At 53.6% G+C, this 12,694-nt stretch overlaps 7 protein-coding genes; 1 reads left to right on the top strand and 6 right to left on the bottom strand.

Moving 5' to 3' along the window:
- Positions 1-37: 37 nt before the first annotated feature.
- CHC_T00000038001 (hypothetical protein) lies at positions 38-322 on the bottom strand. The gene has a single exon (XM_005717721.1). The coding sequence runs from the start codon at positions 320-322 to the stop codon at positions 38-40; it is 285 nt and encodes a 94-aa protein (XP_005717778.1).
- A 635-nt stretch (positions 323-957) lies between these two features.
- Positions 958-3,348, bottom strand: CHC_T00000039001 (hypothetical protein). XM_005717722.1 is given in 2 exon segments: positions 958-2,091; positions 2,092-3,348. 1 exon segment carries the CDS (start codon positions 3,346-3,348, stop codon positions 2,092-2,094), a length of 1,257 nt encoding a protein of 418 aa, XP_005717779.1. The 3' UTR covers positions 958-2,091.
- Positions 3,349-3,830: 482 nt separating this feature from the next.
- On the top strand, positions 3,831-6,584 carry CHC_T00000040001 (hypothetical protein). The gene has a single exon (XM_005717723.1). It carries the CDS (start codon positions 3,831-3,833, stop codon positions 6,582-6,584), a length of 2,754 nt encoding a protein of 917 aa, XP_005717780.1.
- Positions 6,585-6,628: 44 nt separating this feature from the next.
- Positions 6,629-7,534, bottom strand: CHC_T00000041001 (hypothetical protein). The gene has a single exon (XM_005717724.1). It carries the CDS (start codon positions 7,532-7,534, stop codon positions 6,629-6,631), a length of 906 nt encoding a protein of 301 aa, XP_005717781.1.
- A 247-nt stretch (positions 7,535-7,781) lies between these two features.
- Positions 7,782-8,705, bottom strand: CHC_T00008691001 (probable constituent of 66S pre-ribosomal particles Nsa2p). XM_005717725.1 is given in 2 exon segments: positions 7,782-7,922; positions 7,923-8,705. The coding sequence occupies 1 exon segment, from the start codon at positions 8,703-8,705 to the stop codon at positions 7,923-7,925; it is 783 nt and encodes a 260-aa protein (XP_005717782.1). The 3' UTR covers positions 7,782-7,922.
- A 67-nt stretch (positions 8,706-8,772) lies between these two features.
- On the bottom strand, positions 8,773-8,946 carry CHC_T00000042001 (hypothetical protein). The gene has a single exon (XM_005717726.1). It carries the CDS (start codon positions 8,944-8,946, stop codon positions 8,773-8,775), a length of 174 nt encoding a protein of 57 aa, XP_005717783.1.
- Positions 8,947-12,098: 3,152 nt separating this feature from the next.
- Positions 12,099-12,690, bottom strand: CHC_T00000043001 (hypothetical protein). The gene is made up of 2 exons (XM_005717727.1): positions 12,282-12,690; positions 12,099-12,145 (listed from the first exon to the last, which is right to left on the bottom strand). Exons 1-2 carry the CDS (start codon positions 12,688-12,690, stop codon positions 12,099-12,101), a joined length of 456 nt encoding a protein of 151 aa, XP_005717784.1.
- Positions 12,691-12,694: the final 4 nt, after the last annotated feature.

Genomic DNA, 12,694 nt, shown 5'->3' on the forward strand with positions numbered 1-12,694 from the left:
AACCATTTCAAGCGGTGCGGCCGCGGGCGGTTCGCGCTCATGTGAGGGATTGATGGGGCTGCGGATCTTCGCGCGGGGGAGGGGAGGGCGGTCGACTGCCTCGGTAACAGGCGCGCTCCTGGCGGGACCAGAAAGGCGGGGACGGCCATTGCGGATTCGGGACCCAGGGCACAGAGAGCGTGAGGGGGTGCGCCGCTGCTGAAGATCGGAGAAGGCGGGCAAGGTCTGGGTCGGGATGGTGGGGGAAGTGCGAAAATGGGGTCAGAGTTGTTTTCCATGAGTTCGTTCTGCGAAGATGGATCGAGAGTGGTGTCTGAAGCATGGGGCGGATGCCAAAATGGGTGTGAGACTGGCAGCTCAACCGTGCCGTTGAGTGAGATTGGGTTTCTGTTGAAAATTTAATGAAAAAAGGGCATGCGTTGTACAACTGCAATGCGTAATTGAGACCTCACGGCTGTACACGTGTAAGCTACAGCAGATGGGCGAGATCAATTGATCCCCCAGAGTGCGTGCGCACACGTGGATCGCCATTCCTGCATCCGATGCTCCTGCCTTCCTCTTCGACCCCCCTTCTCTTCCCGAACTTCACATTCCCTCAACAACCGCAAAAATGCCCACGCAAAAACCGCTAGCGCCGCTGCCTCCGGTCCTCTGCTCGGACTTGCCCGGCACGTGGGCCTACGACACCATGTCGCGCCGAGTCCGCGAGGACATTCTCGCCCGCGTCTTCCGCGAGAACGATTTCCACCCCGATATCATACACCGCCTGAAGGGGCTGGACGCCGAGCTCGCCGCCGCAGCATCAGTCCCTCTCACCCCAATTCCGGAGGATGGAGGGCCGGACGTGCACACCTGGAACCAACAGATTTTGCGCAATGTCATCCAGAGTGGGGACACCTGGCTCTCCGCGCCCTGGGCTATTGCAGAGTTCTATTTGTATGCTATCGCTTTGCGGAATAACCCTCAGGAAGAGCTCTTTTCTGGCCCCTAACAGTTTCATTTTTGTTCTTGACGTCGCTCGAAAATGCTCAGGTATCGCAGAATGATGTCCGCGCTCAACTACTTCCAATCCCCGGTCGATCCTTTTATCCTCCAGAAGGAGCTGGGCCTCTCCAGCGCGATAGATTCTATTTCCACATTAGCCTGCCGCGTCAACGCTGTCCTCAAAGCGGAAGAGAACCGCTCGCGCCACGAATTACTCAACGACTTTCAAGGCTTCGTCCTCACTGCTTTGTGGGGCAACCGCATGGACTTGAGTCTTTGGCCTGTCGGCGGCGAAGGTACTGGCAACATCATGGGAAATGATCCAAAAAAGTCCAGCGGGGAGCGCGCATCGGAAAACTTTGCTCTTGTCCTTGAAGCCGGGCAAAAGATGATTCTGGCAAACGATGTCGCCAGGTTGTCCAGTTTTGTCGACCGCATGCCGAACGCACCTCGCATGGATATCATCGTCGACAATGCCGGGTTCGAACTTTTCTGTGACCTTTGCCTCGCAGATTTTTTGATACATTCAGGCTTCGCGTCCGTCGTGCACTTGCAACTAAAAGCTCATCCCACTTTTGTAAGCGACGCTATGGCCAAAGACGTCATGTACACTATAGAGTTCCTGCAAAGACGATCTAACGCAAAAGGGGAAGACGTCGCTGCAGTGGTGGCACTCGGAAACCGGTGGGCCCAACATGTAGCTGACGGCACTTGGGTTTTGACTGAAAACTTCTTTTGGGTACAACCGCAGGCTATGTGGGAGATGCCTGCCGACTTGCGAAGCGATATGTCCAGCTCACAACTTGTCTTTGTGAAGGGAGATGCCAACTACAGGCGACTCCTGGGAGACCGCGACTGGAAGCTTGATACCCCCTTCTCGGATATTTTGTCCTACTTTCCAGCACCAGTATGTGCTCTTCGAACCCTGAAAGCCGAATTAGGGTGTGGAATGCCTCAAGAAAGCGTTGATCGAGCCTCATCGGAGGATTCAAAGTGGCTTGTGTGTGGAAAGTACGGAGTCGTACAGTTCTGCAACCCGACAGAGTTGTAAATCACCGTCTCAACGCCGACATGGGAAGGGAACAGTCTCCCCCGAAGGGAAATCCGTCAGTTGCTCTTTTCTCCGTTATCTGAAGATGCCATCGCACTGGGCATGGCTATCCTAACCCCGCTCACGATGTATCCACCAGTGGCGCTATCCGTCATAGCAGGGTGAGATCGACCGGGAAGAACCTGGTGATTGACTAGAGAGACTTCCAGTAACTCCACCCGCATGGCCATTTTTGATAGCTGAAGGGCATACTGCAGATCTGCCGCATCCTGCAAATGCATACAATACGCGGCAAAGCATCCAGATGGTGCCAAATGCTTTAGTAGAACATCAAATACTTGCACAACATCGAAGCGAGTTGCAACAATGAGGCAATCACAACCATCACGAATCCATGACTTGACATCCCCTCGTTTCGCACGCATCGCAATCGCTTCAGCTCGCCGTGCGCTTGGAACATGCTTCGTTCCCGTTTTTTCTGTAATTGCGTCCTCAACTGTGACGTATCGTAGAGGATCGTTATCTTCTGATTGTGAGACGTCCACCATGCCCAGCAACTCTATTGGAGTGTGCACAATGGCTTTTGTGTGAAGGCTGTCCAGGTTGAGCATTCGAATCACTTCAGTGCCAGGCGGAGTGGTCCCCGAGAAAATGTTAATAACCTTTCCAACACCATCTATTCTTTCAGCCACTGCCGCAGTCACCAAACCGGTGCAATTTTCGTAAACAAGAGCTCGGCATCCAGACCTTACACCGGCGTATCCAAGCAAAATCGCAAGCCCGTCTGGGCGAAGGTGCATCGTCTTTTCCGGAGACCTCTCAAAGTACGTTTCACATAATGTTAACGCCGTAGGTCGCAAAACCCTGACCTTTAAGTCAAACTTCGCCCGTTTCCGCTTGATATACTTTTCCTGGGAGAAGGCCGTCTTTCCGCGGAATGTCAGTGAGTTTTCGACAACCGTGCGAACAAGTTGTTCCCCTTCAATTCCTTGCTCCTTCATGGCAAGTATTGTGCTTTGCTCCAGCTTCTGGTTCTCGTTAGTGTCTTCAAGATACTGGTTGTTTCGTTCAGTCCCCATTTCTGTTTCCGCTGTCACGTTAAAAGATTGCTCCTCTTCGACAGGTTCCAAGCGATCGCCTGAGCGAACGGCGAACAAATCTCCCCATCTCGCACCAAGCAGCGCACCGATTTTTCGTTTTCGCTTCCCAATTCTTGCCGAAGAGTTTCTGCTCACGTGCCCGAGGACCTTCTTTCCATCAGTCGCCGAAAGCACGACCCAGTTGTCCTCTTGGATTTGTTCATCAGGACTCATTGTTTGTGCAAACTGTAAACGCAGGTCACTGCCTTGCAATGGATTGGCCGAGCAACCTTACCAAGTCAGCGAGGTCAAGCAAAAAAATCTGCAATTATCATCCCGTAAACCTTATTGAGAGCCTACTCGTGCTTCTCAGTCTCTCACGTTCCTTAGTTCTCTCCCCAAGCCTGCGGCGACTAGGTTTGTGCTTCTGGACGAAGACGTCTTAATTGCGCATTCGTGGGAGCGCCGTCGAGTGTCTGAACCGATGGAGCGATGCGCCGTGTAGCCACTCAGCAAAATATAATGTATATAATTATTTTTTTGAAACTTTTTGAGACGTATGATTCTTCTCCAAATCGGTGCTTAGCCTCTGTTCCTTCCGGCGGCGGTGGCGTAAAAACCGGGCAATTTCGTCTTCTCTAAGGAAAAGCCCCGGAGCTGACGGCAGGGGAATCGAGAGTTTCCGTCACGCTACTGCCTTCTAGAGGCAAAAAAGAATGTCGAGGTTGATAATCAAAGGTTTGCCAAGCCGGTACGATGACAAGAACTTGAGGCAACTGTTCTCTTTCGCCGGGGAAGTCACGGACGCGAAAGTTATCAAAACGAAAGATGGTCGGTCTCGCCAGTTTGGTTTCATCGGCTTTCGAAACGGACAGGAAGCAAAGAAAGCGCGCCATCAACTGAACAATTCTTATGTTGATACACAGCGGGTCTCAGTGGACTTCGCGCATGCTGTGGGCGCAAACACCATCCCCAGACCGTGGTCCAAATATTCAGAGGGGAGCAGTCTGCATAAAAAGAACAATGCAGACGATGATGTCAGTATCCGAAAAGCATTTCTTAAGAAAGAGGCAGAGAGGAACAGGCGCATTCGGGAGCTCAAAGCGAAGCAGAGGGAGGACGGGGTAAAAGACGGAGACATCGCTGCATTGCGCGAGTTTCAAGAATCAGCGGGGAAGCGAGGATCAAACCCGTTGTGGGCAGATGGAGGAATTCGCGCGTTGGAGAAAAGCACACTCGTCGCTTCTAGGAAAACGGGCGGAGAAGGAACATTTTTGGAAAGAAAGCATGTGAAGTTTGATGTGCCAGACAGCGACGACGAGGATGACGGATTATACGAGGATCTTCCAGACTCTTCCGCTTTAAATGAAGAAAAAGCAGACGGAGACGGAGATGCCACGGAAAAGGGAGATGGTTTAGCTCTGGATGAGGGCATTTCAGACATGGATTACTTCAAATCTAAAGTTGTGGCACAAAACGAGGGCGAGGATAAGGCTTCGGAATCGCAAAAGAGTGTCAGCGTCGAAGCTGCAGACACCGAACTTCAAGAACACAATGAGAACCGAGCACCTGAAACGTCACAAGAATCTGATGAAAGCGATGAGGAACAACAGGCTGGTAAAAGTAGCGAAAATGCTGCAGAGAAGAGGACTCAAAATGCGAATGAAAATCGTTTGGAATCGAAATTTCCATCGCGTGACGGCAATGCGGAGCGTAAGGCTGATGCGTCTGAGACCGGGCGCTTACTCGTTCGAAACCTGGCATACTCAATGACTGATGAAGAACTTGAGATGCTGTTTGAGCCATTTGGGACTCTGGCAGATGTTCATGTAGTAAGAGATAGACAGTCCGGCAAGTCACGAGGCATGGCATTCGTGCAGTATGTGACAGCCGAGAATGCCCCTCAAGCACTTTTGTCTGTTGATGGGACATTTCACAGTGGCCGCATACTGCATGTGCTTCCAGCACAGCCTCGCCCGGCGCTCTTGGATAACTACTCCGCAACCAGCGGTACCACAAAAGCAGGGAATAGCAAATTTAAAGAGGGCAGAGAGGAATCATTGAAAGACTCTGCGCGGAAAGGATTGGATGCTCACGCTCAACATGCGCTACATTTGTCTTCTGACGCCGTTGCTCAGGTCATGGCAGATCGGCATTCGGTTTCGAAAGCTGACCTTTTCGGTACAAGTCGCGGTGAGTCTGGTGTAGCTGCGGTTAGACTTGCAATGGCAGAAGCAACTGTACAAGGGGAGACTAAGCAGTTTCTGCTGGAGAATGGAGTTAACCTAGGTTTATTACAACAAATGAACGAGGATCTGCATGCCACAACAGCAGCTGCTAGAAGAAAGAGACAGTCAAGGACAGCCTTTTTGGTGAAGAATTTACCGGCTAGAACACATGAAAGGCAGCTCGAGGGTACGTTCAGTCGTTTTGGAAAGCTGAAACGTCTTGTCGTTGTGCCATCCGGGACTCTTGCTGTTGTCGAGTACGGCATTTCGTCAAACGCCAAAAAAGCGTATAACTCCCTTGCTTACACAAAATTCCAGGATGCGCCTCTCTACTTGGAATGGCTTCCCGCGCAGGCACTGACGCCAGTTCACGACGACAACAAACTGGACAAATCGTCGACTCTCGCTGAAAATGAGCCCGAAAACAAGGACCCCACAAGCGTTGCTGAAGGTGTGTCGACAACTCCTGAGAATGTAGAAGCCAAAACCGGCAGCGTGTATGTGAAAAACCTGAATTTCGAAACTCGCGATGCCGCGCTTAAGGAGCACTTTCAAAAGGTGCTGCGGAAACGCCCGAAAGTTGTGGCAAGTTTGCGATCGGCTACTGTGGCTCTGCGGCGAAAGAACGAGGGAAAAGCCTCAGAACGTCTTTCAATGGGTTTCGGGTTTCTGGAATTTTCGTCGAGAGCGCATGCAATAGAAGCCGTGAAGAATGCTCAGAATACCACTCTTGACGGTCATACACTGCAATTACGGCTCTCAAACAAGGATGATGAAGATCGAAGTCAAGGAGCTAAGCGAAAACGGGTTTCATCGAAGGGCAAGAAGCCAGGGCCCAAGCTGATCGTAAGAAATGTCGCCTTTGAAGCAACAAGAAGCGATATTCGACAGCTATTCTCTGCGTTTGGTCAACTGAAGACGGTTCGAATACCCAGAAAAATTGATGGTTCACATCGTGGCTTCGCGTTTGTCGAGTTCGTTTCCAAAAATGAAGCCAAAACGGCCTATGAGGCTTTGTCGGCATCTCATTTGTACGGAAGACATTTGGTCATAGAATACGCAGAGGACACCGGCACTGGCTTTGCCTCTATAGCCGAAATGCAAGCGAGAGCTGCTACACAAATAGCAAGGAAGCGAACTCGGATGAGCGATGGAAGTAATGTTGCTGCAAGTGGTGGGGAAGAGCCAAGTGATGAGCTCGTTGACGAACAGGCGATGCTCGAGGATGAGCTGTACGCTTAGCTTAGACAAAGCAAGCATTCATCTGATTTCTCTGTTATGTGTTATCATAGTGGACCTCCAGCATTCATATTAGAATGACATGCACGACAGCAGCCACCATGCTCTTTGTAAAAGTATTCTGTACAGCGAGCACTGTTGCAAAGCAGTACACGAGAGCGACAGTGAATACATCGCCAGCCTTTTGAATAGTCATCCCACAACCCTTTGCAAGCGACACACTTCCCTACCGTGGTCGCCTGTGTTGTGCCCAGGGCAAGACGTGTGTCAAAAACCAAATTCTTGCCTTGGAAAGCATCACCTCCACATGGATACTGCTTCAAAAATCGATCTATACCTCCATGTAGCTGACCAATAGACTTTACGATGTCCATGTTTCTCAAAAGCGCAGAAGCTCTCTCGCAGCGGATACCCCCCGTGCAGTACATCAGCACTCGCCTGTCCCTGAATCTCTCCTTATTTTCTCGAATGTATTTGGGCAAGTCGGAGAACTGTCTAATCGATGGTAAGACTGCGCCCTTGAATCGCCCGATTGCGTGTTCGTATTGATTTCGAACATCAAGCACAACGACGTCTTTCGATGGGCTCAAGACTTCTTTTCTGAAAGTATTGGGACCTATGTGCGGTGCAGCATCTCGCCAGGATGCTAGTTCTTCGGCGACTCCCAGTGTAACCAATTCTCGACATATCCGAATCTTCCACCCTCCTGGAAAATTCTCGGCAGATCCAGGTGATACCTTAAAGTCTAAATCCGCAAGCTGAAGCTCCGATAAAAGGGCTCGATGAAACTTCTCAACAGCTGCTTCAGAACCGCCAAATGTCCCGTTTATACCCTCAGCACTTACACGTATTCTACCGGCGAGCCCCAACGGCGGCCCGAGAGAACGTAAACGAGTTGCCAGGTCTTCGACATCCTTCACGTCAGTGTAGTGGTAAAACAGAGAAACTGGCATCGCTCGATGGCTGTCCACAAAGAATCGGAAACTTCTCCAATGGGACGGACTGAGATGCACAGGCCTGGGCCGTGCGGTGAGTGGTACTTTTTAAATGTGTCACCGATTTCGTTGTTTTTTTGGTTTCGACAAAAAAAAGGAGCGGCGACGACGGAAAGCCACCCTCATGGCTGGTAGAGCCGCAATACCAGAGGGACGATCCAGCATGCCGGTTGCCTGACAACGAAAGAAGCATGGCCCTTAAGCGAGATTCTGGACAAAACTTTACTTTAGTTAAAATGAGCAACGGGAATTCCTTCGCAAAACACTTCTTTAAGCGATGGTTTTCTGATGTCCTTGAAGTCTGGTAAACACAACGACCAGGTAGACTTGTATGACACTGCTAATTCTAAACGCATAGCACTGCGTTAATGCAACCATCGTTCTCAGGATTGTTTGTAACCTGTGCATACTTTCCCCATACGACCTTACCTGAGTTCGTGACCAACCCCAACTCTGACACGTTAACCTCAATGACGGTACCCCTTGTGATAACGCCCAATGAAGTAAACATTTGACTACTCGGGTTCTTTTTGACTCCAATAATATCCAGACAAAACGTGGTCTTAAGCTCCGGATGGGTAACATGGGCCTTCTTAAACCTCAAACCCATCGGTCGAATAAACCTCTCATACTTAGGAGGCTTCCTCGTGAACCCCTCACCCACATACGTGACCTTCGTAACCATTCTCTTCCACTGCTTCTTCTGCCTCTTCCCGGTCTTAACCACCTTAAACATCTCATCCTCCGCAATGGCCCTAACCTTCGGCAACGGAACGTCCCACTTGCCAGCCTTCTCCTTCCTCTTCTGCTTGAGGGTATTACTAAGGACCTTACTCCTAGTCTGCTGCTCCCTGTCGAGCAGGTAGGCCGGGACCGCTCCGTCGCGCACCTTGTCATCCACCTTGGCTGTCTTGTCCTTCTCGAAGTGCATGTTGATGGCCTTCTTCATGGCGGCCTTCTCCTTAAAGCGCTGCTTGTTGTAGATCTTCGCCTTGATCCCCGTGAGGGTGCGTGCCTGCTCCGAGCGCCGCCGCCCGGCCCGCGCGTCCCGCTTGCGCTCCCGCTCGTGCTGGTCCATCCGCACGCCATAGCGCTTCCGGTGCAGCTCCATGTACTCGCCCTGCGGCATTTTGGTGGGTGTGGGTTGTTTGGACGGCGAGGAGAGTCTTGGTCTTCACTGGTAGACGCGACGAAGTCTACCCTTTCGGTCGCTCGCTCGCGACGATGGGAAAACGGAATCCTTCCCGACTGGGTGTTAAAATCCACTCACCCACACCTTCACAAGAAACTCCCTGAATGAGGATGAAACGCTGTCGACGGCGTTCGGTCGTGACGGGTGGGCAAACACAGACTCTTGATGGCATCACCATTGCCGCCGCCGCCTTCACAGTTGCTGGCAACTGTGAAGCGAAAACAACTCAAAAAATAAAAACTCGTTCCGTATCAACGGGACCTCCATTTACAGTAACGGAGAGCGATGACCAGCATCCCGAAATTACAGACGCAGGAGCATTTGAGCTCCTCCCTCTCCCGCCTTCACTTTCCGGTTCCTTCTGCACTCACACCTCCTCTTCGCCCCCCTTTCTTATCCGCCATGTCATCCGATTCCCCTCGCCCACGCATCTTTGTCGGGCAAAGGAGGCGCCCGCCGGGCGATCCGCAGGCCGGCATGGGTGTCTCGGTCGGCTGTTTCATGGGCGCGGGCTACGGCCTCTTCGTTGGCTTTGGCAATCTCATGCCACTCGGCAAGCACACGGCTCTAGTCTACCCGGACTTCTCTGCGCGGCCGTTCGCGTACGATGGGAGCCTGGCGGGGGCCTTCTGCGGCGCGACGCTGAGCGCGGGCTTCGCCTCCGCGGTGGGGATGCACCTGGGGTATAGCTGGAGCATCCTCGGCGACCTTCTCCCGTCGCGCGACGTGGCCACACGCCGCATCTCGGGCATACAACGCACCCCAGGCGACCGGCTGGTCGCCTGGCTGCGGCGGCGCGCCAGCGGCGTCACGCCCCCAGCTGCCCGAGCAGGCGCAGGCGCACGGCGTCGACGCATCGCCTCGCAGCCATGAGGCCCTTGGCCAGCGCGGCGCGCGGGCCGGACGCTTTGAGGCGCAGACCGGACCCGCTGCACATGTCGCACGGCACGTAGCGCCGCATCACGCACAACGGGCACGGGATCTGCTGCTTGACTTTGGCGGAGAACATCTGCGCGGGGCGTCGCAGGGGGGGGGGAGGGTTAGAGCGGGTGCAAGGGAGGAGAGAGCGGACAGGGGGGCAGGCAGGGACGTACGCAGATGCCCTCGCCCGCGCAGAGCGGGCAGCGAGAGATGCCGAAGCCCGCGCAGCGCGCGCACGGGCGGCGGCCGCGGCGGCGCACGAAGAGGCCGCGGCGCGTTCGCGGGGCCGAGAGACGGCGGGCCAGAGAGGTTACCACGACGCCGCCGAGCAGGCCGCCGAGAGCCGCGCCGGGGAGAATGCCTATCTGGAGAGATCGCGGGCACGTAGGCATGGACATGGTAGGGGGCGGCGGTGCGGCAGCTGCATGCGAATGGTGCGGCGGTGGGAGGAAGGCGGGAGATGGCGGGTGCAGAATGAGGGTGCGCGGGTGGTGGCGGGAATGGCGCGCGGGAATGGTGGGCACTGCGGGAAGATTTTGGAGAAATTTCGGTTGTCATATCGCGGACGAGTGGTTAAGGGGGAAATGCATCACGTACCGTTACCGTACATACTGTACCCAAGGGTACCTTCGAAGGTACCCTTGGGTACCGTAGGCACAGTTGCGGGGGGAAATGCATGCCGAACGCAGTTCGCTGCCACAGTGCTCTTCTACCGTACACACTAACCGGTAGGCACAGTTGTGTCCTGTTTGAAGCGAGCGATCAGAGATGCCAGGCTTTGAAGGGGAATGCTACAGTACCTCTACAACAGGCGACATGATAGATTCTTAGGTATCGTATGGTAAAGGTCGTCGCGGGGCAGCCTGCAGCAGAAGCACTTTTTGCACACGTGATGCTGAACGATGCTGTACGCGGGGTCGTGCACACAGTTCCGCAGGCGGGGACCGAACACAAAATGCGAAGGGTTATCACTGCCCGAGAGATGGAGAAATGGAAGCGCGGGTGCTTCAGTGCTCACTTGGAGTGGCAGTGCCACTGTTGAGTCAACAGTGTTGACTGTTGACATCAACACTACTCACGAGGCACTGGGGGCGCTTGAGCGATGTTGAGAGTGCTGACATGAACAGCGATGTACGGCTCGAAGATGTACGGCTGGAGGATGGCCGACGTCCCACCTACAGTATTCCCCTGTGCCAAAATCTCATAAATATATTCACATTTCAACAATCCCAACAACCCCCCCCCCCCCCCCCCCCATCCATTCTGCCCACTTTCTGTCGGGCTAACCCCCCATGCCCCCCCCCCCGCCTGTCCCACGTGTCGTCACGCATGCTGCGGGGTCCAACCACCGGCCCATCGCCCTTCTCCCATCCTCACCAACTCATCTGCAACTTTTAGACCGCTAGTCCACTTCCTCTTCCCGGTCGATGTGCACAATTGGCAACTCCTCCAGCAACACCACATTCACGGGGGGTTAACCATTGGACTGCACTTTATAAATCGACCACCTAAGACTCAGGAAGGACTGCTTCGCAGAGACTCATCGAAGACCCACACCGTTTCTACTGCTCTATCCAATCGCCCTGTACCATCTCCGCCGTTCAGCTCGGCCCATTTCCCGCCATGGTCACCCTCGTAGCCGTCGGCGTCCTTCTGCTATCCGCGGGCCCCTCGGTCGCCATCTGGTTGGTCATGCTGCAGCGCCGCGCGCATCTCCTGGTCATCGGCATCTTCGCCGCCTTCACCTGGTGCCTCGCCATGATGCTAGCGGGCACCATCTGGATAGCCATCCCGCCCTTGAAGGACATTTTCCCGTGGGCCATCTTCCTCGCCGTGTCCATGCAAGAGCTCATGCGCTACGTCCTCTCCGTCGTCTTCCGCCTCATGGCGCGCAACGGCCACGGCATCCACGCCTTCCTGCGCCAGGGCGCCAAGAACCAGATGCTCACCGGCATGGCCGTCGGCGCCGGCTACGCCCTCATGGCCGTCCTCATCCAGTTTTACTCGATTATCGCAGACAACTTTTCCGATGATACCGCAGTATACAACGACACATGCCCCGTCAACTTCTTCGTCGCCGCGGGCTCCTTCACCTTGGCCTACTCTCTTTTGCACATCTTCCTCGGCATTCTCGTCTGGCCCGCCTTCAGCGCCAGCTCCTCGCTGCAGTATGGCTTGGTCGCCTATGTCTTGCATCTCGGCCTCGCAGAGCTCAGTCTCGTCAACAGAAAGAACAGCGGTTGCGCTTGGAACCTCGGCCTGACCTGGGCACTCGTTCTAATCTCCGCGCTCGCCATCAGTGTCATGTCAAAGGCTAGATTGAAGAAGGATGGCGGCGGAAACATTAACACATAGCAATCGCTGACTAACTAAACCAGTTTTGAACCTCGCTTTTACTCGTGCCTCTCTTCAAGTCACCCCGCGCGAGCCTTGTAGACCTTTCATTAACACCAACACTACAGATGTAATAACACCAATGAGTACGAGCAGGGAGCAGGGAGCAGGCGAAGCAAACATAATTCAGTATGCGGCAAAGGCGGACGTTAAAAGAAAGAGCACACGCACTTAAACAAACAGGAATAGAAAACTTACGTTGTTCCAGCACTTGGCTGCATGACCCGATTACATCCTGGCAAGAGCTAAATGTATTTGATGGTTGTAAGACAATCACCAACGTTGCGCCATCAAATCTCTCAACTCGAATATCATCCCCAATTGTGACCACAGCCGTCTCATCTCCTTGTGAGGCCAGCGCGTCATCACCGGCAGCAAGCAGTGCTTGCAAATCTGCAATCATTGTAGACCCTGACCTGCTTCCCGACGGGTACCATATGCTCTCAAGAGACTTCCGAAACGTCCCTTCGAGGCCGTGTCGCACTAAGTAGGCTTGCCGAATAGCGGCATTAGATTCCACTAGCAGCGTATACCAAAAAGAACACACGAAGAAAGGGTTAGCAAGCACGTTAATGGGACGGAGTTGTTCACGACTCGCGCATACCATGCCG

This window comes from Chondrus crispus, genomic scaffold (genome assembly GCF_000350225.1).
Source record: "Chondrus crispus Stackhouse genomic scaffold, scaffold_349, whole genome shotgun sequence".
Lineage (NCBI taxonomy): Eukaryota > Rhodophyta > Florideophyceae > Gigartinales > Gigartinaceae > Chondrus > Chondrus crispus.